The sequence below is a fragment of the Elephantulus edwardii genome, unplaced genomic scaffold, assembly GCF_000299155.1.
Source record: "Elephantulus edwardii isolate Elephantulus edwardi_28Jun2011 unplaced genomic scaffold, EleEdw1.0 scaffold00049, whole genome shotgun sequence".
NCBI lineage: Eukaryota > Metazoa > Chordata > Mammalia > Macroscelidea > Macroscelididae > Elephantulus > Elephantulus edwardii.
The window spans coordinates 11,325,731-11,350,691 of NW_006399799.1; the positions used below are offsets into that span (position 1 = coordinate 11,325,731).

Genomic DNA, 24,961 nt, shown 5'->3' on the forward strand with positions numbered 1-24,961 from the left:
CCCCAATGCCTTCAGTGCAGCTTAAACTTCTTCCTTCATTACCACTGGTTCTTGATCATATAGTACTTCCTGAAATACTTTTGTGTCAGCCAATTCTTTTTGGTACAGTGATTCTGTATATTTCCTTCATCTTTTGAGGTTTCCTGGAACCTCCTCAAGATTTTACCTGTAGCATCTTTAAGTATTGCAGCTTGAGGCTTGGATTTCTTTTCAGTTCTTTCAGCTTGAGAAAAGCCAAGTTCATTGTTTTCTTTTTATTCTCCAACTCTAGCATTCCATTATAATACTTTGCTTTGTCTTCTTAAACTGCCCTTTGAACTTTTCAGCTTTTTTACTTCAGCCTCTCTTCCCTTTGTTTTTACTTTTTTACAGTCACTCTAGTGCATTTTCAGGGTCTTTTCTGACACAGATTTTGGGTGTTTTTTTCTCCTCTCTTTGACCTTTTGTTCTCTTCTTGGATGACATCCTTGATGTCATTCCCCAACCCATCTGTTCTTTGATCACTGGTGTTCAGTGCTTCAAATCTATTCTGAAGATTATTTTTTAATTCAAGTGACATAGACTCAAGATCATATTTTGGTTCTTCTTGACTTGTTTTCATTTTCTTCAGCCTCATTTTGAACTTTTGTTGTTGTTAAGTGCCGTGGAGTTGCAGGCGACTCATAACGACTCTATGAGAGTCCTCGACGCTTGGGTGTCTCTCATCCTCTCTCCAGGTTCATAGGGTTTCCGGAGGCAAGCTGTTACGGAAGTGGATGCCACTTCTCCTTCCAAGCTTGTTTTAATTGGGGAGCTCCACTCCACTAACACATCAGTGTCACAGTGTTCAGCCTCCCAGCAACCACAAGTGACCACAGTACGGCAACTTGTACACCAGGGCTATACGACCTAGAGGAATGTCTGAACAAAAGGAAAGACAGGCCTGAGGGCTGCGGACTGAAAGTCACCCGCCTTGGGCTTGGCAGCATCTCCTTCTGTCCACTGGGCCAGCTGATCTCTCTCTCTGTGTTGATATTATTGTTGTTAAGTGCTGTCGAGTCGCAGGCAACTCATAGCGACCCTATGAAGGAGAATCCTTGACGCTTGGGTGCCTCTCATCCTCTCCCCAGGTTCATAGGGTTTCCGGAGGCAAGCTATTATGGAAGTGGATGCCACTCCTCAATTTGAACTAGCACATGAGAAATTAATGATCTGTTCCACAGTCTGCACCTGGGCTGGTTTTGACTGCTGATACTGAGCTTCTACAAGGATTTCCTGCACAGATGTGAATGTTGGGCTGCGCTACTGTCCTCTCTGTTCGAGAAGTCTTTTTAAGTTTGGAACAAATTCCAAAGTCACTTATTTGTGTCACTTATGTTTAATGGTACAATAAATGACCAAAAAAAAAAAAAAAAAAGAACAAAAAGTGAAACAGCACTGTATGGCACAGCAACTTGGCCTGTTCCCTCTGGATAAATGCTTCAGTTTCCCCATGGCTTTTACCTAGGAATCCAGTTGTGGAATCAAATTCTGGGTCCACTTCAGCTAATCATTTATTTTGGTGTTTGACTTAAAAAATGATTTCAGTGGAAAGATAAAGATAGATATGGCGGTTACTTTCTTTCTCAGACTTTCAGTGAGTCATTTTCTTCTTCACAGACATTATGCCCACTATTAGCATAAACATGCTCTACTAATTTCCAGGAGGGATTTCTTCACCCAGGCCTGCAAGTCTCAGTTTGTCAGAGGTGGGAGGGGAAAGTCAGGAAGTAGATAGGAAAGAGAGAGGCAGGGAATCACCCAGACTGGCATTTTTTAAAAATTGTATTATTGTTAATGACACTGAGGAGTCAAATGCGAGAATGTTATCCATGATGGGCAGTGTTGGGTGCAGCTCGCTGATTAAAACAAGCTTGGAAGCAGGAGTGGCATCCACTTCCATAATAGCTTGCCTCTGGAAACCCTATGAACCTGGAGAAAAGATGAAAGTTATACAGGTGTCCAGGACTTTCGTCCATAGGGTAGCTATGAGTTGCCTATGACTTGACAGCACTTAACAACAACAACAATGAAAATTTACGGAGTTTGCATTTCCATTCATTCATTGTTGCACTTCAGTCTGGCATTTTTAGGGTCCAGCAGAACATCAACTGTGGGAAGCCAAATATCAAATTTAATATTAATAATAAACCAAATGCTATATCAGGATATGAGGGAGGCTTGATGCAAGGTGGAATTCACCCTGTGGCACTAAGGCATTCCTTAAGAGTCAACGTTGTTCTTAGTTTGTATTTACTGAGTCCTTCCCTGAGAAAAGCATAGAGTAAATAATAGAGAGGAACTTGGCCTTATCTGCAAAAGACTTCCCCATGATCCCTTGGTTTTGTTTTGTACTCTCTTATGATTTTCCTTTGTTTACCTTCCCTATGATTCTCAAGAAATACTCAGAAAGGCATGGCTTAAGGTCTTCAGTCATGGGAACTGCCGGCCCCCTGTTTTTTTATGCTCTCTGTTCTATCTCGTTCTTGGTAGTCTGTCTCATTAGTAATAATTATAAAAATATTTTACCCTCTGTGTGCTACAATCAACTTTGTGGTTTATTTTTTATCTATTTGTTTTGATTGTTATTCCCCCCCCCATTTTTATCTAAGAACAGAACCCTAAAACTATGCTTGGAAACTCCATGAGCATTGGAAAAGCTTGCTGATTGAGGTGGGACTCTGTCTTTGACAGATCGTAATGTCAGGATTTTTCTTGTTCTCTTGGACACAATATCCTAAGTCTGTTGCTGGAGGCTCTACACCCAACTACTTGCCATGTAGAAGCTGAGGGGAGGGCTGAGTGCCTCAACATTTAATATATACATATCTTCCACTCCATCTCCATTTGTCATTACCATATCTCAACTCCATTTGTGTGTAGGGCTCCCCAGTCCAGTGACCCTCTACTTTGACTAACCAGACAGTAGGCTTCTATCAGATAGGGACACAATCCCCTGCCTGTGGAGTGGAGAAGACCTGGAGGTGAATTATTTAAACAGACTTGCCCAGACTTCCAAACTTTCAGCTTTACTTTCTTCCTCATAAGAAGCCCTAGAGACATAGTGTGTAAATCATGAGACTGCTAATCGGAAGAGTGGAAGTTCAAATCCATCAGGCACTCCATGAGATAAAGATGCATTTTGGGGTAATTGAAAAATTATAAAGCTTGAGTCAGGCACACATAGTCCTCAAAGTAAAATCTGCATGTAGTGCTTTACAGACTCTCTTGACAAAAGATTTGCCCAATGCAACACATCTTTGATTTTTTGACTGCTTCTTTTATAAGTATTGATTGTGATTTCAAGTAAAATTAAGTCCTTGACAATTTCAATCTTTTCTCCATTTTTCCATGACATTGTTTACTTGTCCAATTATGAGGATTTTTGTCTTGTGTTGAGGTGTAATCCATACTAAAGGCTATAGTCTTAAACTTGTTTCGAGTCTGCTCCGTTTTCAGAAGCAAGTTCATGTTATCTGCAAATTGCTAGTTGTTACTGGGTTTTCCTCCAATCCTGATGGTGCATTCTTACTCTTCTAGTCTAGCTTCTCAGATTATTTTATCAGCATACAAAGTGTATAGGTACAGTGAAAAGATATAACCCTGACACACACTATTACTGATTTTAAGCCATGCAATACACCTATATGCTGTTTAAATGACTGTTTCTTGGTCTATGTATAGGTTCTCCATGAATTCACATTCTTATCAATGTTATCCATAATTTATTATGATCCACACAGCTGAAAGCCTTTGCATAGTCAATGAAACACAAGGAAACAACTTTCTAGTATTGTAAAAGAGTGAAGGCAGTGTGCAATGGCCATTTTTAACCTCTACCAACTCCCCAAGGGGGAACTGTCCCTATCAACAGCATCCACAACACAAAACCAATTCCCATGAGGTCAGATAAGACTCTCATGCTCTTGCATCTACTTCTAATAATTCCAGTGTCAATCCTACTGCCCACTAGGTCTGAAATCTGTTGCAATAGTTATGAAGACTTCACAGAAACATATAATCATGGAGTTTATTAGGGAAATTAACAGGATACAGTTCAGGATGGCAACAGGATATAATCTCTCAGTCAGGACCCCTTCCAAGTGAAGGCCCCTCAGCCTTCAGCCTCACTACTTTAGGCCAATGTTACACAACTTTCTTAGTCCTACCAATTAAAGCATTTCCCCAACCGTCTCCAACCCTCCAACAAGTTTGAGTGAAGACTTCTTGCTCTGGTTCTGTGGAGTAGCAGTTCCAAGGTCATCGCTGTTTTATATCAAGTCTCTGGTTCAGGGAAGAAATGGTTCATACAGCTGTTGATGATGTAGGCATGTCACAGGGCAAGCAGTTAGGCAACTGGATCAGGTTAGAAATATTGTCCCAGACAAGCAGAAAGAGCAAACATCTCAGATGCAGTCCTTTTAATGGGAGCATCCTGGATATAGACCATGCTCTTTTTTAAAAAAAATTTAATTTTATTTAAATTTATTATTAATTTCAGTAAAAATTTACAGAGACTTTGGATTTCCATTCATTCATTGTTGCACTTTTCTCCCCCTCCCCCTCCCCCCAGTACACTTCCCTCTTTGAAAAGTAAAAGAAAAATTCTTTCATTGTTTTACAAATCCTCCCTCAGGTCCACTCTACCATGTAGCCTTCGCTCTAGAGTCCTATCATGACAAAAATACCTAATCACATATCCCTTTTAAACAGTTTTCTCCCTCATCTGTTTCAATGCAGTATACATTATTGAACCCATCTTTCTCAGTCTCTCCCTAACTCCGATGTCAGTCCTGTTTTACAACAGTGGCACCATGCAGTATTTGCCCTTTTGTGACTGAGATACTTCACTCAGCATAATGTCCTCCAGAATCACCCATTTTGAATAATATATGAGTTCCTTGTTTTTCAAAGCAGCATAGTATTCCATTGGGTGAACATACCACAGCTTCTCTATCCATTTGTTTGTTGATGGGCTAGACTATGCTCTTAAGGGAACTAAGGATAGTGATTTGGGTCTTGCCTTCTGATAGGGCAAAGCCTAAGGATGTATCCATTCAATTTGCAAGTCCCCACCTGGCCATGTAGCAAGGCCAAATACAATGCTCAAGGGAAGCCTTTTTTTAAAAAATTATCATTAATTTCAATGAAAATTTACAGACTTTGGATTTCCATTCATTCATTGTTGCATTTTTCTCCCCCTCCCCCTCCCCCAGTACACTTCCCTCTTTGAAAAGTAAAAGAAAAATTCTTTCATTGTTTTACTCAAGGAAAACCTTTTTAGCAACAAACTGAACTACAAGTGTTCTCTGCTTTCACTAAGATCCATCTGACATCAGCAGTGATATCCCTCATTCCACGTCCTCTTCTGAATCCACCTAGAATTTCTGGCAATTCACTATTGACAGCAATTATTTTAAAATTACTTTTACAAAGATTTTATTTCCACGTGATATTTTACTTGTGTATATTCTTCATTCTCTTGAATCTTTTTTTTTTTTTTTAGGAATGGGCACACATATGAAATCTCTTTCCATTGAGGCCAGGCAGTTGTTTCCAAATTTCACAGAATGGAGGAATAAGCACATCCAGGACTGCATCCATTTATTAAAACATTTCAGTTGCTATTCTAGCAATTCATAGATCCTTAGTTTTTGCCAATGCCTTCTGTACAGTTTGGATTTATTCCTTCAATATTGTTGGTTCTTAATCACATCCTGAAATAGAGCTCTGGTGGTCTAGTGTGTAAGATATTGTGCTGTCAACCCAAAGGCAGGTGGTTCAAATCCACAGGCACTCCTTGGGAGAAATAAAGGCAATCTCTTCTGTTGAGATTTACAGCTTCTGAAAATCTGCTGGAGAATCAGCTATGAATTGGTTCCTACTCAACAGTAGTGAGGGGTGTGTGTGTGTGTGTGTGTGTTAGAAATACTAGAAGCAAATCTCTAATATTTCTTACAACCAAAAGCATTAAAATTTCTAAATGTTCTTCAGGATAGAACCAACCCTAATAAGAATCATTGGCCCAGGAATATCTATTCAGTGTCTGGGGCTTTTCACTGATCGCTCTAAGTTCTTGATGTTGTTTGGTGCCATTGAGTTGAGTAAGACTCATAACAACCGAATGAACAACAGATCTGAACCCTAACTTAACCCGTGCCATCCTTACCATCTGACACACTTGAGCACATTGCTGCAGTCACTGTGTCTATCAATTTCACGGAAGGTTTCCTCTGTTTTGCTGACCCTCCTCCCTCTCCAAGGAATAACCTCTCCTAACAACATGTTGAAAGGATGTGAGATGAAACCTTGTCATCTTTGCCTCCAAAAAGCATTCTGGCTTCAATTTCTCTAAGACATATCTGTTTGTTTTATGGTTTCATGGTATACTCAGTACTTTTCTCCAACACCACAGCTTAAAAGCATCAGTTCATCTTCTGTCATCCTTATTTATTGTCCAGCTCTCAGATGCATAGCAAATGATGGGAAAGACCATGACCTGGATCAAGCACACCTTAATCTTAAAATTGACATCATTGCTCCTCAGCAGTTTTGAGAAGTCCCCAATGAAATGTCACATGTTTCCTGACTGCGGGTACCAAGAATTGTGGGTCCAAGTAAATTTAAATAGTTGACAATTTAAATCTTTTATCCATCAATCATGATGTTGCTTATTGGTCCAGTGGTGAGGATTTTTGTCTTTTTAAAAATATTTTTCTTTTTTATTATTTTGTCTGTGTGTACTGTCAAATCCGATCTGACTGATACAGGAGGAGATTGCCCCTCTTTCTCCAGCAGAGCTTCTGGTGGATTTGAACTGCACACCTCTGGAATTGCAGTGCAGCTTCTTGCCACTAGGCCACCAGAGTTCCCTGATTTTTGTCTTCTTGATGTTGAAATGCAATCCATACTGATAGCTGTAGTCATTGATCTTGTGCAGCAAGTGCTTCAAGTCCTCCTCACTTTTAGCTAGCAAGGTTGTGTCATCTGCAAGATGATAAGTTCTCTTTTTTAAATTGTGTTTTTAAGGGACGAGAAATTCTTGATACCATGATTATCCCTTGAGTTCCAGATTGCTATCCTGTTGTGTTTAATTGAATACCCCCCAGGCCTCTCACACTTCACATGTCCGGACGACTCTTACCTTCTCCCTCAACCTCTTACTGCCTCACGCTTCCATATTCAGAAATTGCTACCACCATCCACTTAGTCATTTGCTTAGTCAGAAACATAAGAGTCATCTCTCCTTTCACTCATTGCCAGGCATGCTTTAAATCCATCTCACTTCAGATTATAGCCTCATCTCTTCCTCTGTTCTTCACCAATTTCACCTTTACCACTGGGGTCTTCTTAACTGATTAATTCCACTTTTGTTTCTCCCTCTTTTGTTGTCTGAGCTTCACATGGCAGAGTGATCCTTTCATATATGAATCTAACTGTATCATTCTACCAACCACCCTTTAAGGCTACCATTGTGTATAGAGGAAGGTCCTTCAGTCCAGCCTGACCTGGCTTCTGGCACCTCTCCAGGCTCATCAGAAGTTCTGCCCTTTCTGCCCTCTACACTCTCACTGGAAGGCTGCCTACTTCTCAAAGATGCCCAGTTCCTTCTCCCTCAAGACCACTGCAAACTAAGAGTCCTCTTCTGAAGCAGTCATCTGGCACCAAAAGGTACCCCCTCATCTCCTCAATTGTCTCACATGGGTCACCTCACCTAAGAGGCCTGCCTTAACCTTCAAATGGGCTCTCCTACCACCTCTTCTCTCTTCACTTGACTTTATTTTCTTCATACACTTATTACCTGAAATGCAATACTTATTATTTTCTTTTATGTCTCTTTCACTACTAGGATGTCAACTTCCTAAGAGACGGACTTAGTATTTCCTATTCAGCACTCTATTCTGTAACAGCATATGACACATTAATATCCAGGGGATATTCAAATATCTAAATATTTCAGACACCCACTGGGCTGAATTGCTATCTATCAGACACCCTGATAGACTTTGGGATTGGGAGTGGTGTGGGATCTAGTCCTTTTTTGAAGACAGCATGTTTCTAGGGGCCCCTCCCCTTGAAGAATGGGTTTCTCACTGCTGTAGACTAATGTAGCTGTTTGTGCTACACCGTCTTAAGATCCCTCCAGATCTGATGTCACCACGTCCAGAAAGCCTTCTCTGACACTGCCCTGCATAGTGGCCCCATTACTGTACATGCACACAATACACACTGGCTCTTGCACTCCCTCCCACCCCCTCTACAGATGTCCATGCTACTGGGCTTCATTATGTTGTAGGACAAATGACACTCTTTTCCACTAGACTGAAGTCTGCCAGAATGGGGACTGTGGTTTGCACACCAGTGTCTCAGGGTTTAACATGTGCCTTTTATAGATACTTAATAAGTATTTGTGAAATAAATGAAAGAACCACTATAAACGAAACAGCCCTGTTGATCCTGATTCACTATGAGATGATTGAATGAGGGGCTGGACACAACCAGGAAGGTTGTGTGTTCAGTTTCTGAGCTGGTCAGGCTGCAGGGCTGTGGACAGGTGTGCAGAGGGTCCTCTGAGGCCAGGACTTAGTACAGAAAGTTAACATGGTTTTTTGTTTGTGTTTTTCCCCCTCCCTCAGGCTTTCTCTTGATAGTTAACTCTGGCATGTGACAAGACAGTCTGGCTGGATGGCAAGCACGTGGTGTTTGGGGAGGTCGCTGAGGCCTGGACGTCTTACAGATTGAGGTATAAGTGGCTGAATGAGCCTATACTCTGTCCTTGGTGCACAGTCCTGAGGGGGAGCTGAAGGGCACTCAGTGGGTAGAAAAGATAGGCTAAGGGCTGCTCTGCCTACAGCCCTTCTCTGGGGGGACAGAGTCCAGGGTAGGGATGGGTGGGCATGTGACTGTCCAGTGGCTTCTTATCACTACTTCCTCTCTCCTCTGACTCTTGTTCTGCAGGTCCAGGGCAGCAAGGATGGGAAACCAAAGCAGAAAATGGAACCTACGCCTTCTCTCTGCTCCTGTGTCCAGGGAACCAGCAGGGAGCCCTTGAATAGTCGCTGGGTGTCCCTGCACCACTGAAGCAGCATTTGCACCAGGAGCCTTCCCTTGGCCACAAGGTGGAAGTGGCTCCTCTACACCCATGGCACCTAGACTTCCCAGGGCTCTTTCACACCACTTCACCAGGACTTTGTGCCCAGGGCCTCTCCTGAGGCTGCTGGAGTTTTCTTCCAGTTAAAGAAATCTGAACTCAAGCTGCTCTCTCAAGAGCCAGCAAGCATACCCATCCATCTCTAAGACTGTGTCTTTTGTTCATTCATCTTATAGATTCTGCTAACTTAAGTGCCTACAAATTAGTATAGGGCACTAATATGTCAGGAGACAGAGGTTGTTGTGGTCATAGTCACATTTAGCCCACTGCCTGTTTTTGTGACTTTAATATCCTTCCTTTGCATGTTCTCTCTGGCTTTGGTCTGACCACATGGGTGTATCTGCCTTCAGGTGTCGTCTATGTGAATGAGCAGCAACCCTGAGGAACTGTGGGATCTGTTTTTTATTGGAGAAAACAACCGTGTAGCATTCAATAATGAAAAACTAGAGAGCCATGATTTCAAAATAGACTTAATAACACGATTTTACTTAATAATAAAGCATAAAAACAATTCAAGTTATGTAAATGTGCAAATCCAATATGGATTGAGGCTCAATGTCAAGAAGACAAAGATTCTCACCACTGGGCCAATGGCAGCATCAGGATGGATGGTGAAGAGATTGAGATTGTACACAGCTTTAGTTTGCTTGGCTTCATAGTCAACACTCTTGGTACCAGTACCCAGGACATTAAAAGGCATAATATTGCCATGGGAAAGTCTGCTGTTAGGGACCTCTCCAAAGTACTGAAGAGCAATGGTGTCTCTCTGGAGACTAAGGTGCATCTGATACAGACCATGGTCTTTGCAATCACTTGTTATGCATCAGAGAGTTGGACGATGACCAAGGAGAATAGATGGAGAATTGATGCCTTTGAGCTGTGGTGCTGGAGTATTGAGAGTACCATGGACTGCTAGGAAAACAAACAGATTCATACTGGAAAGGGTTAAACCGGGCGGCTCCTTGGAGGCAAGGATTCTGAGGCTCCATCTAACATACTTTGGACATGTTGTGAGGAGAGACCGGTCCTTAGAGAAGGATGGACATCATGCTTGGTAGGGTGGAGGGACGGCGCAGGAGAGGAAGGCCCTCTATGAGGTGGATTGATTCAGTGACTGGGGTAATTGGGATGGCAGTGTCAGAGACAGTGTCATTGGCACAGGACAGAACAGAGTTTAGGGCTGTTGTATATAGATAGGGTCGCTATGAGTCGCAAGCGACTCGACGGCACATAACAACAACAACAAATGTGCAAACATTTGTGTGTATGCAGCAAGTTACATAGCTAGTGCTTGTATCTGTTCTTTAATGTTAAGTAGTTTTGCCCTCCATGTGAAAGGATTGGGCAAATCTCTACTGAAACATGTTCATCACAGCTACATATCCTTTGCTGCTATGTGCAGCTGTTAGAGCACTGAAAAGTCTTCAGCTTTTTCTTGTTACTAAAGTAAGGCTAAATAAAAACCACTTACTTAGTTTATCTACAGATTTCACTTAAAAGACAAGACACATGCAGGTTATACACATGGATTTCACCTGATGGTATGCATAGGAATCATATCGATTACATCTGTGGAAAGAACCGCTGGAGAAGCTCAGTATCAGCTGTAAAAACTAGGCCAGGAGCTAATTGTGGAACAGACCACTCATAATGCAAGTTCAAGCTGAAGTTGAGGAAAATTAAACCAAATCCAAAATATGACTTGGAGTCTATCCGACCTGAATTTCAGAACCATCTCAGGAACAGGTTTGAGGCCTTGAACACTAATGAGCGAAGACCAGACGAGTTGTGAGAGGATATCAAGGGTATCATCCAGGAAGAGTGCAAACGGTCATTGCAAAGAAAGAAGAGGAAGCAAAGACCAAAATGGATGTCAGGAGAGACTCTGAAAATTGCACTGAAGCGCAGAGAAGCCAAAGCACAAAGAAGAATTCAAGATACTAAAGAGCTGAACAGAGGATTTCAAAAGGCAGCACAGGATGACAAAGTAAAATATTACAATGAAATGTGCAAGGAGTTGGAGTCGGAAAAATCAAAAGGGCTGAACTTGCTCAGCATTTCTTAAGCTCAAGGAACTGAAGAACAAATTCAAACCTCGAGTTGCTATAATCAAGGATGCTTTAGGTGGAATACTAAATGATCCAGGAAGTATTAAAAGAAGATGGAAAGAATATACTGAGTCACTGTATTGAAAGGAATTGGCAGACACAGAAGAATTTAATGAAACAACATATGAGCAAGAGCCTATGGTGATGAAAGAAGTTCAGGCTGCTTTGAAGGAAATGACAAAAAATAAGGTCCCAAGAATGGATGGTATACCAATTGACATATTTCAGCTAACAGATGCTGCCCTGGATGTGCTCAACAAGTTGTGCCAAGAAATCTGGAGAACAACCACTTGGCCAACTGACTGGAAGAGATCGATATTTGTTCCCATCCCAAAGAAAGGTGAGCCAACAGAGTGTGGAAACTACAGAACAGTGTCATTGATTTCACATGAAAGCAAGATTCTACGGAAGATTATCCAAAAATGACTGGAACAGCACATCAACAGAAAACTACCAGAAGGCCAGGCTGGGTTTAGAAGGGGTTGTGGTACTAGGCAAGTTGTAGGTGATGTTAGATGGATCTTGGCTGAAAGCAGGGAATACCAGAGGAATGTATATCTGTGTTTCATTGACTATGCAAAGGCATTTGACCGTGTGGATCATAACAAACTGTGGCTGACTCTGAGAAGAATGGGAATCCCAGAACACTTGATTGTGCTAATGTGAAACCTATACAGGAGGCAGTCGTCAGAACAGAGCAAGGGAACACTGCATGGTTCAAAATTGGGAAGGGCGTATGCCAGGGATGCGTCCTATCTCCATACCTTTTCAACCTGTATGCAGAACAGATTATCCGGGAGGCTGGGCTCTGTGAGGAGAAATGTGGGGTCAAGATTGGTGGAAGATCTATCAACAATCTGCGTTATGACACAACCCTGCTTGCTGAAACTGAGGAGGACCTGAAGCGCTTGCTGCAGAGGGTCAAGGACTGCAGCCTCCAATATGGATTGAGGCTTAATATCAAGAAGACAAAGATTCTCACCACTGGACCAATTGGCAGCATCAGGATGGATGGTGAAGAGATTGAGATTGTTCACAGCTTTAGTTTGCTTGGCTCCATAGTCAACACTCTTGGTACCAGTACCCAGGACATTAAAAGGCATAATATTGCCATGGGAAAGTCTGCTGTTAGGGATCTCTCCAAAGTACCGAAGAGCAATGGTGTCTCTCTGGAGACTAAGGTGCATCTGATACAGACCATGGTCTTTGCTATCACTTGTTATGCATCAGAGAGTTGGACGATGACCAAGGAGGATAGAAGGAGAATTGATGCTTTTGAGCTGTGGTACTGGAGTATTGAGAGTACCATGGACTGCTAGGAAAACAGATTCATCCTGGAAAGGGTTAAACCGAGTGGCTCCTTGGAGGCAAGGATTCTGAGGTTCTGTCTAACATACTTTGGACATGTTGTATGGAGAGACCGGTCCTTGGAGATGGACATTATGCTTGGTAGGGTGGAGGGACAGCGCAGGAGGGTAAGGTCCTCTATGAGGTGGATTGATTCAGTGACTGGGGTAATTGGGATGGCAGTGTCAGAGACAGTGCGATTGGCACAGGACAGAGCGGAGTTTAGGGTTGTTGTACTTAGGGTCGCTATGAGTCGCAAGCAACTCGACGGCACATAACAACAACAACAAAAGCACGCCCTATTAGGGCCCATCAGGCCTGAAGCCCCCAAAATAGCCTGTAGGGGGTGAGGCTCCCTAAGGAAGGAGTAGAGGTGCCTCATGGAGAATCCAGAGAATCCTCTCCCCAGCTCTCTTCCTCCAGGCCACCCTTTCGTCCCTATTTTTGGGGGTGAGTGTGTCAGAGACAGTACGATTGGCACAGGATAGAGCAGAGTTTAGGGTTTTTGTACATAGGGTCGCTATGAGTTGCAAGCGACTCGATGGCACAGAACAACAACAACAACTCCCATGTGATTTACTGCCTCTTAAAACTCGCCAGAGGGTCAGCTATGAGCAAGGACTATGACAGGAGACTCTGGAGGTATTCTGTCCTGTGTTGCTCTAACTAATAGGGAGCATCCTTTCAAATCCACCAGTAGCTCCAAAGGAGATGGGCAGTCTCCTCCTCTAGTGTATTCATCTCAGAAACTTACTGTGTCACATGGGAGATTGCTCAATTGATTCAATGGCGGTGGTTTTTTTAAACAACTATTATTTTCATTTTATTTTTCTAAATATCTTCAAAACAGTTTTAATTTCTACTAGCTAAAAACCCCATTTCTGAAAAGCTGGGGCAAGTGACTGCATAATAAAGCCTTCGATAAGGTATAAAATCCTGGATGGACAGTTCCCTTGTGCAGTCTGCTCTAAGAGGCACCCAGCAGGTACTGCACTCAGCAGGCTCTGTGTCTTTCTGTTGTTGAGTATGGTTGTGCTCCAGCTCTTTCTCCGGCCTTTGAGAATACAGGCCTCCTTCTCCTTGGATGGCTGTGTGTGAGGAAGAGCACACTATCATACAGAACACCTTCAGTGAGGAAGTCTCAAGGGACAGCATAGAGGTAGTTAAAAATGAGCAACTTCAGTAATAATGAAAGTTTTCCCAGCACGTGGTACACCCCACCCTGGCTGTTCTGATCCATGACGCTGTGTGTCACAGTAGAATGGTGCTCCATAGAGTTTTCTTTGGTAAGCAAATTGCAGCCTTTTAAGGTGCTCAGGAGTGGCCTCATATCATTAGTCCTTTGCTTATAGCCCAGCACTCGACAATGCCACTCAGGGTTGCAGTTAGTCAGAAGTGACCCCATAGCCCCTAACAACTAAGTAGAGGAAACTTTGGGGTGCAGGGTATTAAGTATTACACTGCTAACATTGCACTCATGTCAGCAGTTCCATCACACCAGCTACCATGCATGGTTCAGTAAACACACTAGTTAAAAGCATGACATTTGTGTCCTTAATTGTGACTCTAAAAGTTTTTTCTTTATTTTTTCCCCATTTGATTGCAACTGTTTGCAGCCATTGAGCATAAAAAAAAAGAAATATAAAAATACAATGCCTTCCGTTACAGATAAAAATATGAGACTCAGTTAGGAGCCACCTGCCTGCCAGGTCTCCAATATCCCTGTCACCATAGGTTCCTGTGGTCAGAGCTCAATACCTTGTCTGGGGCTGTCCTCTCTAGAGGGTTGGGGTGCCTTCTGGGTCCACAGCAGACCCCTTAACTTCACCCATGCCACATCTTGCTCTCCCAGAGGCCCCGTTGCAGACAGGTACACCCCTGGTTGGCCCACCTTGGCTGAGCTGGGCTGGATCTGTGAAGAAAGCCGGCTGTAACTGCTTTTAGAGATGATACTTCAGGGTTCGTACAGCTAGCAGGTTACTCATAGGTTATTCAAATGAGAAATAAATAATCTAACTCCTAACCACAGCTGCACAGAGAACAGTGGTTTCTAGGAACAGTGGACAAAACTCCCCAGCCAGCTCACCATTACTGCCGATTGCTCCTGGGCACCCAGCTGACAGACTTAAGTGGCCAGCCTGTTTTTGACAACTCCTGGACACATACATTTCTGACGGGCCCCTACCCTTTCCCCCGCCTGGCCAATGGATGCACAGCCTGGTAGATAGCGGCTCCAGATGGAGTGGGCTGTGTCCTAGCATGGCAGGAGATGGAAAGCAGTTTTCAGGTGCCTGTTTGAATCTGCTGATAGTGGTTACCTCGAAATCTGGGTTGATCATGGAGACCTTGTTCAGATCAGGTAAAAAAAGTCTAGATTATCGATGTCTGCCACGGAGAACGGAAGGTGAAATGATGGCTTCTGTGCTGTGCCACCCACACCACACTTGGCTCAGCACACATATAAGTTTTCTACAGAACTCAGCTCCCAGTAGGTCAACATGGTAAAGGGGAGAGATGAGGTTTCTGGGAGCTGCCCTGAAGATTCTGTTTCTCCAAAAGTCACATATCCACACACTGAACGTGTTTCCCAGGCAGCACCAGCAGGAAGATGGAAGATAAGCATCGTTGACTTGATCCTAGACCACAGCGTCTATTCCGCCCTTTCTTGAGTTGACCCACCTGCCCAGCTATGGCCAGTGATTTGGTCCTTCAGATCCCTGAATATGCACCATGGAGGAAAGTCTATGTTCTTTATTCTCCAGAAATTCCTGGTGTTGCTACTAGGAGGGGCAGGAACTGAGGTAGACCAGATCTTGTCCACATATTCCCACAGCCAGCAACAGATGCAAAGAGCTGCAAAGAGTTTCAATGGACCAGTGAGGAGCACAGGCAGGTTCTCAGGACATTGGCCCCAGACCCAGACAGTTCGAATGAGAGCGTGCCTCTGGAGGATGAGGTAGAGCCTTGATGGCCACCAGAGCTAGAGCTAAATTAGTGTTTAAAGAAGGCAGGAACATGGATGATTTTTGAGGATCATCGCTGCCAGTACTGCCTGGAACCTGGGGATTTCCTGCATCTGGAGAGAGGTTAGAAATCACCTGGGCCTGACTGAGGACGGTGTGAGGGCTACAGCAGGTTCAAGTTCACTGGCAGCCACAGGAATCAACCACCATGTTGCGCTGCTTACGCAGGACGACATTGTTGTTGTTGTCATAGTAGAGCACCGAGGCGGAGGACAGCTTGGTGGGTGCACAGCTTGGCTTGGGGACGACATCAGGCTTCATCAGGTGAATCTGGCCAGGGAGGTTGGCAGCAAAGGCATGAGCTTGGCAATCTCCCAGACCCTAGGACTGCCCGCTCCCCATGGAGCCCTGACGTGTGACTCCACTCCCTAATGCCCCATCCTCTCCTGCAGACAGAGCAGACGCTAACAGGCACAGCTGACCTTGCCCTGTTCCTATGGATTCTACCTCCTCAGAACACAGCCTGTCCCCTGGGTTGATGACTGAGGTACCACCCTCCCCTCACTCCTCCCTGGAACCCCTGTGTGTCCACAGCCTTCAGACATGGGAAGCCCTACTGTTCACAACACAACCAAGCACCTTGTAGCCTTTCACTTCATCCTTCTCATATCCCTGATCAAGTCTTGTCCAGTGTTTAGTTGTGGTCAACTATTTATAAGCCAGTCAATGTTCATGGAACATTCTAGACATTCAGGGTTGACCCATGAGTTCGGCACTCTCATTTCTCTAAGTACTTTCCACAACTAATAAAGCAAGCACTGCTCTGTACAGTAAAGGAAACAAAGGCACAGGTCCCTGCGTGGGTGTGCATGACTGTCACGTCCATCTGTGTGTTTGACCACATGGAGGTCCGCCCAGATAATCCCCGAGTGTCTCATATGTATGTGCATATGCAGTGCGCAGACTACGTGTGTACTTGACTTTTAGTCTACATCTGCAGTGCATATAGGCCCAAGTGTATTCTCTGTGTGTGTGTGAATTTGTTTTTAATTGTATTATTTTTACGTGTACCGTCAAATCAGATCTGACTGGTACAGGAGGAGATTGCCCCCTCCTTCTCCAGCAGAGCATCTGGTGGATTTGAACCGTGTACCTCTGGGATTGCAGTGTGTGTGCGTGAATTTAACGTCATGTATGGATGCAATGCAGCTGTTGTCATTCACCTCCTGATGATAGCTGAATGCCCTGTGTCCACCCCATACCTGGGTGGCAGGGTGGGATCAGTACTGACCAGGGACTGCATGAGGGCGTGGTTGGTGGCATTCATGCAGGCGTCCAGCGGGAAGAAGCAATCTCCCTCACAGTAATAGGCCAAGTAGCCTTGGGGGGCGATGATCCAATCCTGAGAAGAGGGGGAAACTGAGTCCAACACATGCCCCTTCTGAGCACTTGAGTCAGGGCTCTCCTTTGCTTCCCAAGCCTCAGGACCAGTCCTCCTATGGCCTCAGATCACCCCAGAGGCCAGAGATTCCCAAAGGCCCTGTGCCACTTCTGACATTCCATTTTCATGATTAAAAAACAAACAAAATTAACTTTCTCACTAAGAAAGTAGCACTTTGAATGCTTGGAAAATAGCAAAGATAAAGAAACAAAAATCACCCATGTTTCTCCCTCTTCCCCAGAGACATACTTTGCATGGAAAGGTCAATAAGAAAGGCAGGAGGTGAGGAGTTACCAGCCATTTGAGGTCTCGGAAGCTGACGTAGAGCTCGTGGCGTCGGCAGGGGAGCCGCCTATGGGAGCCATGGACGCCATCTGTGAGGACAAGACAGTGAAAGATCTTTTCTGGGTCTCACTCTGTCCAGCTACCTCAAGAGGTTCCCGGGGAAGGGAATCTCCATGGGTTGAATAAAAAAATGATGGGAGCTAAACTAAACCGTAAACTCAGTTCATGCTATAGCCCAGTTCAAGAGACTCTGATGGTTGTAAGGTAACCCTACCACTGATGGCTCAGCTTCCCTACCACTCCCTCAGAAAGGCCCCTTGGCTTCCCCAAGAATGAAGAACAAGCTCATCATTTTTCCTCCCCAAAGACCTCCTTGTCACTCCCTATCCCCCCTTCTCTAGTATATGCATTCCATACTCATAAATGCTCTTTGCAGCAACAGATAGGGAAAACGGCAGATCAGGCCTCCTGGGGAAGACTTCCACATAACTATGCTCAGAGAAGAGCCAAGGCCTGTAAGGGGCTGTGATTTCCTGAAGGAGAGGTAACTGGTTCTCCTAGAGAAGCCAGGTGAGAGAAGACAGAAGAGCTGTACTTTCTGGGGACATCTGTTTAAGCTTTATGATGGCATCAAGCTACTTGTAAGAACTGATAGTGTTTAGTGAGTGCTGCTCTGCTCTCTCCTAACAACCAGTCCACTGTCCTACTTTAGCTGGTTCTGCTGTCCTCCTTGGGAATCTGTTTAGCTGTGAAGTGTGTAGGGGAAGAGTTAAGGATTTAGGGGGAAATGTAGCAATGGGGAGAGTACAGAGAGTGGCAAAGGTCGGATGGAGGTTTCTGTGCCACCCCCTGGCTCCTGCATGGCCTTTAGTGCCAGGCCAGCCCTGGTCCTCACCAAAGATCCCTGGGAAGTTGTTTTGCTGCAGCAGCTTATTGGTTTTTTCCAGCACCTTGCTCCTCAGCGACCTCACGACCCGGGACACTGGGACAGGATTCGGGCTCGCCCTAAAGAACGTGACCATGAAGGGCTGTTCTGGGCGTGGTGCCCTGCGCCCCAGTAGACCAGCCAGGCTAGGCTCCACACTATGTCCTGAGAGAGAAACAACAGAGGGTGGTCAGAGAGGGGGTGCCCCTGCAGGTACATCTGAAATGCAGGTGGGAGTTCCTTGGGGACTGTTACGAGTAATGAGCAAGAACATGAGTGATGACATTTGCAGACACGTTAGCAATTTTCCAAATCGTATGGACACTCATCTCAAGCGACCTCTTAACATGTTAACTTCAGAGTCAATGGCCAACGATCCTCAGCCTCGGGATTCTGAGGTTCTATCTTCCCACTCACTTTACACACTGGGACTAACTAACTTTTTGTGGACATCTTTTTAAGCTTTATGGTAGCAACCAGCTAATTGTAGGAACTACCAGTACTTTGTAAGTGCAACTTTGATCCCCAAGGCTCAGGATGGAGACACTTAAGTGAGGTCCCTGAACCAAGTCTTGACCCACATAGATGTCTTTCCTGAGATGGTTTATGGTTATGGAGAAAAGACTGAGGTTAACAATTACAGCTTGCTCATCTCCACAATTAACACCCTTTGCACCTCTTAGCACTGGCAGTCAGGAAAAAGGACAAATTACATTGGGAAAATCTGCTGTCAGGGACCTGTCCAGAGAACTGAGAAGCTACGATGTCTATCTAAAGACTAAAATGCATCTAGTCCAGGCCACGGTCTTCACAATTACTTGCTATGCATCAGAGAGCAGAGCTGGACAATGACTAAGAAAGACAGAAGAAGAATCAATGCCTTCAAATTATGGTGCTGGAGAAGGGACTGCCAAGAAAAAGAACTGTCTTGGAGAGGGTGAAACCAAATTTCTTCTTGGAGGCTAGAATTTTGAAGCTTTGTCTCACAGACTTTGGGCACGTGGCCAGGAAAGATTGGTCGTCGGAGAAGGACATCATGCTGGAAGGGTGGAGGGACAATGCAGAAGAGGAAGACCCAGATGAGATGGATTCATACAGTAACTAGGGCACTGGAGATTGGTGTGTCAGAATCAGTGAGACTGGCTCATGACAGGGCAGGCTTCAGAGCTGCTGTACACAGGGTCGGCAACACTACGGTGCATAACAACAATAACATATTCAGGGGCATGATTTAGGCCCAGCCCTGGGAATAGGGAAGCCCTTAAAAGAAGGGTTTTTATCCCACAGGTTGAAGATGTCACATATGAAACAAGGCAATTAGCCCTGGACAACACCAATGAGACCACTTTCCAGTCTGTCTCTTAACATTATACAAAGATTCTACTCCAACCCATGTTGGCACTATAGGACAGAGCAGATCTTCCCCCAGTTTCCAAGGCTGTAAATCTTTACAGAAGCTGACTGCCATGTCTATTACCTATGGATGTTGATGGGTTCAATCCACTGACCTCTCCGTCAGCAGTCAATACTTAACCACCATGCCACCAAGGCTCCTGTCTTGCATTAACCCACTGCCAGCAAGCTGACACTGACTTATGGTGACCCTCTAGTGCAGGGCACAACAGCCCCAAAGTGTTTCCAAAGCTCAGACTGACTTCATCTTTCTCTCTCAGAGCAAGTAAGCTCACATACTGCCAACCAACGCTCCTTTTCTTACACTAAAGGTTCCAGGTTAAATAAGAACCTTAAGTTCAAACTTACCTATTAAATTTGATTTAAAAACACATTTAGGAATGGATCTCCTTTATACCTGGGACTGCTTATAATAAATAACCTTGGGAATGGAAAAACATCAGCAAAACCACCCTCCTGTCTCATATTCAAACTCTTTTTTAAATTCTAAAAGCAATACAAGCACCAAAAGAGCTTACGGGGGGAAAAAGAAATATCACTCAGAAGTGTCTAAGTGTCCTCTGTTCTAGCAGGTTCACTTGTTTTTCCAGAGTATTTGCAATATACTCTAGAATCCTAATCTCCTGATCTGCCAGTGACCAAGAATGTTGATTGTGGATCCAAGTGAGATGAAGTCATTGACAGTTTCAATCTTTTCTCCATCTATCTTGTATTGTCTGTTGGTTCAGTGGTGAGAATTTTTTTCTTGAGGTTGAGACGCAATCCATAGTAAAGGTTGTAGTCTTTGATCTTCTGCTGGTGTAGAAGGCAGGCACCCTGGAGTCCTCCTCACCCTCCTGCACGGATCCTCTCAGCCAGCATGCTCTGGGACATCAGCTCTAGCTCCTCACCAAGTACTGGTGCTCACAGAGGGGTTCTCCCCTACACAGGAGCAGATGATGCAGCGGACCTGCTTGTTGGCCAAGAAAAGGCCCAGACCAAAATCCTCCTTGCAGACAGTGTTGCTGACCACAGAGAGCCCTTTCACCTGCGTCTTCAGCAAGGCCTGGATCAGGTTCTCGGGGATCCCACAGAGGCCGAAGCCGCCCATCAGGACGGTGGCCTCATGAGGGATGGTCTTGATGGCCTCCAGTGTTTCTGTGTAGAATCTGGCCTGGTGGTGGAGACTGGTGGCAGGGAATAGTGGTGGGGACTAGTGGAGAAGCTAAGCAAAGCAGTGCAAAATTAGGTGCCACTCAAGCAGCCAGCAAGGATGCAGAGCCGTAGCCCCAAGGAAAGGAGCCGCACTGCCATGTGGAATACACAATTGGAGGTCCCACCTGAGAGAGCCAGGGGGCGAATGACTGAGCCCCACGTGGGGCCCCCAGGTCCAGATACCTCCCCTCCCTTGCCTTGTTGCAGAGTGGGAGCGCTTACAGGTGCTGTGGCCAGACCCCAGGGGTGGGAAGAGAAGCAGAACTGCTCTCCAGGTTCTCCTTGAAGACTCAGGCAAGGGGCTGGGCCACAGAGTGGTTGAGACTGGATCCCCTGCAACCAAGATACACCAGCAGCAACTCAGGATTCGGCCTTGCATCTGAGAAAGGCTGGACACCAGGGCCATGCAAGTCTCAGGAGCCTCAGGAGAACATGTGATTCCCAGCGTCTTACCATCTTCTGTTTTCACGTAGAGGCGAAGTCCAAGGTCCTTGTGGCGGTTCAACAACCAGTGGTCACGGACTCTCGTGATATCCAACACAAGCCAGCCCTCATCCTCTGGTTGAATGATCTGTAGATCCAATGGTAACAGGTCAGCTTCCCTGTAAGGAGAAAGAACAATGAGCTGGGGCCTCGCATGCTTTCACCAAAGAAGGCATTCAGATGGCTAACAAGCCCATGAAGAAATGTTCAAAATCCTTAGCTCTAAGAGAGATGCAAATCAAAAGAATTATGAGATATCTTCTCACTCCAGTCAGAATAGGAAAATTTAACAGAACAGCAAGCAACAAATGCTGGAGAGGTTGTAGAGAAACTGGAACCCTTATTCACTGTTGGTGGGAGTGTAAAATGGTGCAACCACTGTGGAAGGGGGTATGGCACTTTCTCAAAAAGTTGCAAATAGAGATACCATTTGACCCAGCAATACCACTACTGGGAATATACCCCGAAGAGACCATAACTGACACCCAAGCAGATATATGCACACCCATATTTACTGCAGCTTTGTTCACAATAGCAAGGAGTTGGAAACAACCTAAGTGCCCATCAACAAACGAATGGCTAGAGAAGCTGTGGTATATTCGCACAATGGAATACTATGCTGCATTAAAAAACAAGGAACTCATGCAATATTATTAAAAATGGTTGACTCTGGAGAACATTATGCTGAGTGAAATGTCCCAGTCACAAAAGGACAAATATTGCATGATGCCACTGTTGTAGAATGGGACTAACCTCGGGGTTGGGGAGAGACTGAGTAAGATGGGTTCAATAATGTATACTGCACTGAAACAGAGGAGGGAGAAAACTGTTTAAAAGAGATATGTGACTAGGTATTTCTGTCATCACAGGAGTCTAGAGCAACGGCTACATGGTGGAGGGGACCTGGGGGAGGGTTTGTAAAACAATGAAAGAATCTTTTCTTTTACTTTTCCATAACTTTTGACTCATGCACTTTTAACTTGTTAGTTAAATTTGTGTCTTCTAGGTTGCAACACCCCCATGATACATCTTCAAGGATATGAACATGTACGGCTAAGCACAATTAATAACAGTGCATCTAAATCCCAAAATCAATCTCCATAATAGTCTATGTGTTTCCTACTGCCAAAGGGGCCCTTTAGAGTAGTGAGAGAAGATCTTCACCCTGAAACCCACAGCGTCCCTTTTCAGCAGGAAGTAGCTAAGAGAATACGCCATCCCCTTTCCCTTATGAATCAGGGTGAAGTCTCTCTCAGGGAGGAGTGATAGGGAATGGCAAGGGACACACTGACAAAGGAGATTAAACAGAACTGGCTTTGACAAGCACTGTGGCAATTGGACAATTAAAACAGACATTCGGAGGGCGGGGGAAGAAGAACAAACTGGGGAAGAGGGTAGAGAGAATGGTATAGCAATGAAGGAATGAAAACCCAAAATCCCTGTAAATGTTCATTAAAACTAATAAAATTTAATTAAAAAAAAAAAGGAGAGGAGCAGACTAGGGGTGTGGTGGGTGGGGAGAAAAGTGCAACAATGAATGAATGGAATGCCAAAATCTCTGTAGATGTTCACTGAAATTAATAATAATAATAAATTTTAAAAAAAAAAGGTATTAGTGTACCCATGCACTCAGAGGGAAACTGAGGACCTGTCCAAAGTCCCAGTCAGGAATGGCAGTGCCAGGATTTAAAACCAGGATTAACGCTGAGGCTCTTTACACAGAGCCAAGAGGCCTCTGGGCCAAGCATGTTAGAGTCAAGCACAAGAAAGGAAAACTAGCATTTCCTGGTCAAAACCATGAAGTCCTGCTAGGAAAAATAACACTCTTCCCTGGTCTAGCCTTAAAATCTCTTGACTAGGAGACCACTGGTAACAGGCCAATGATAAACTGACAAGTTGATGACTGGTAACCACTGATCACAGGAAATAAAAACCAATGGCACCTAACAACCCTCATCCTGAGGGTCAGACCCATCCGGTGCTGGTGTCCTTTCCTTCAACAAACCTGCTTGCTAGTGCTATTTTTGCTCTTTTTATTCTACTGCAGTCACCCCATTTGCCTCCTCGCAGGACCTGTGCCGCGCCCCCCACAGGCAGTGAAGAGGCCTCTGGGACCTTCCGCACTGTCATGTTTCCTGTCTCCGCTGCTGCCTCCCTCCCCCCAGGAAGCTTCCTCCCTGTCCTCTGACATGTGACCTCAAGGGAGGGGGCACACACCTTTTGGACTGCTCCCCGAGCACCTCAAATATGCTGAGATGGAGGGTCCTCTTGACCTGGTGGGCGCTCGGCACCTTGTAAATCCGGAACTCAGCGGCCGTAACTGCTTCCCCAGATGGGATCTGGGTCAGGTCAAACCAGAACTCCTTCCAGCAGGGCTCCGTGGGGGTCAGGGCCTGGTCGTGCTCCACTGGAAGACAAAGCAGGGCCATGGTCACTGTAAATATCAATTCAAAGCTGATTCCTATCAGGTTATGTCACACCAAAACAAAGGCTCACCTGCCAGATCACCTGGGCACATCACCCAGGCTAGGTGGGTGCCTCTTCATCTATACGGGGGTTCTGCCCTTCCACTCTGTGTTAGGAGGGACCCTGGGGGTCATTAGTAAGACACTCTGTACAGATTTTGGCCACATGCAGCTTCCATACCCCTGCTAGTTCCAGATCCACAGGAGACAAAAAAACTTCCCCCTCTGGGAGCCGCACACTAAAGGGGAGACATATCTCCCCTTTAACCCAAGGGAGTAAAAGGGCCATATCCCCAAGTGTGAAACTTGGTGGATAAAGGAGTAACTTATCTGTTAAGCTGCTGGATATAAGTGACCGCTCACTAGGAGCGCAGCTGGCCGCAGTCTGCCCGATATTCCTGATTGGGAAGAGGATAGAAGGAGACCTCAGAGCTGACATTTGCTGGACCTTGAGGGATGAGTATGACTTTGTAACGATGTCAAGGAGAGACCATGGAGGTCTGAGGACGTGCAGGGCCTAGAGTAAGGAGCTGTACTGCAATCCCAAAGGCACACGGTTCAGCTGCTCCGTGGGCAAATGACCTATCTTCCTCCATGTGATTTACTGCCTCTGAAAACCCACTCGATCAGCTATGGGTTGGCTCTGACTTGGTAGTATAACATAAGCAGGTAGGAATCAGCTTTGGATTGACATTTACTCATCCTTCCTGAAGTAGACCCTTGTCTGCCATGGGCCACCCTGCTGGATTCCAAAATACCATAGCTTCCAGCATCACAGCAATCTACAGGTTACCCTGACAGACAAGAGCTGCACTAAACTAAAGAGCAATGACCAAACAAACATACACACACCCAAGCTGTCAAAAATCATTTTGGAGAATTGACAGAAAACTGTTGTACCTCTAACAGCAAACCACAGAAATAAACATGTATACAAATAAGGCACAGGACAGCCTTCACTGGCCCTGCCTGAAGAGGTATTATCGGGACAGAGTCCCTGGTGCTAGCTCCTTCTCTGGAGTGTACTGGTTTTCTTAACCAAGAAAGATGTTGTTGTTGTTGCTGTTATGTGCCATCGAGTCGCCTGCGACTCATAGCGACCCTATGTACAACAGCCCTAAACTCCGCTCTGTCCTGTGCCAATCACACCGTCTCTGACACTCCCATC

General features: G+C 45.0%; 1 protein-coding gene across 1 annotated transcript in view; it reads right to left on the bottom strand.

The window, feature by feature from the left end:
• Positions 1–15,767: 15,767 nt before the first annotated feature.
• BMP8B (bone morphogenetic protein 8b) overlaps positions 15,768–24,961 on the bottom strand; it is a 15,325-nt gene continuing 6,131 nt past the window's right edge. Inside the window, exons 2-7 of the mRNA XM_006886595.1 lie at positions 23,546–23,735; positions 21,299–21,447; positions 18,209–18,403; positions 17,323–17,402; positions 16,879–16,989; positions 15,768–15,917 (exon numbers count right to left, since the gene is read on the bottom strand). Of these exons, the coding sequence (XP_006886657.1) occupies positions 15,768–15,917; positions 16,879–16,989; positions 17,323–17,402; positions 18,209–18,403; positions 21,299–21,447; positions 23,546–23,735 (875 nt within the window). The remainder of the gene's footprint in view (positions 15,918–16,878; positions 16,990–17,322; positions 17,403–18,208; positions 18,404–21,298; positions 21,448–23,545; positions 23,736–24,961) is intronic.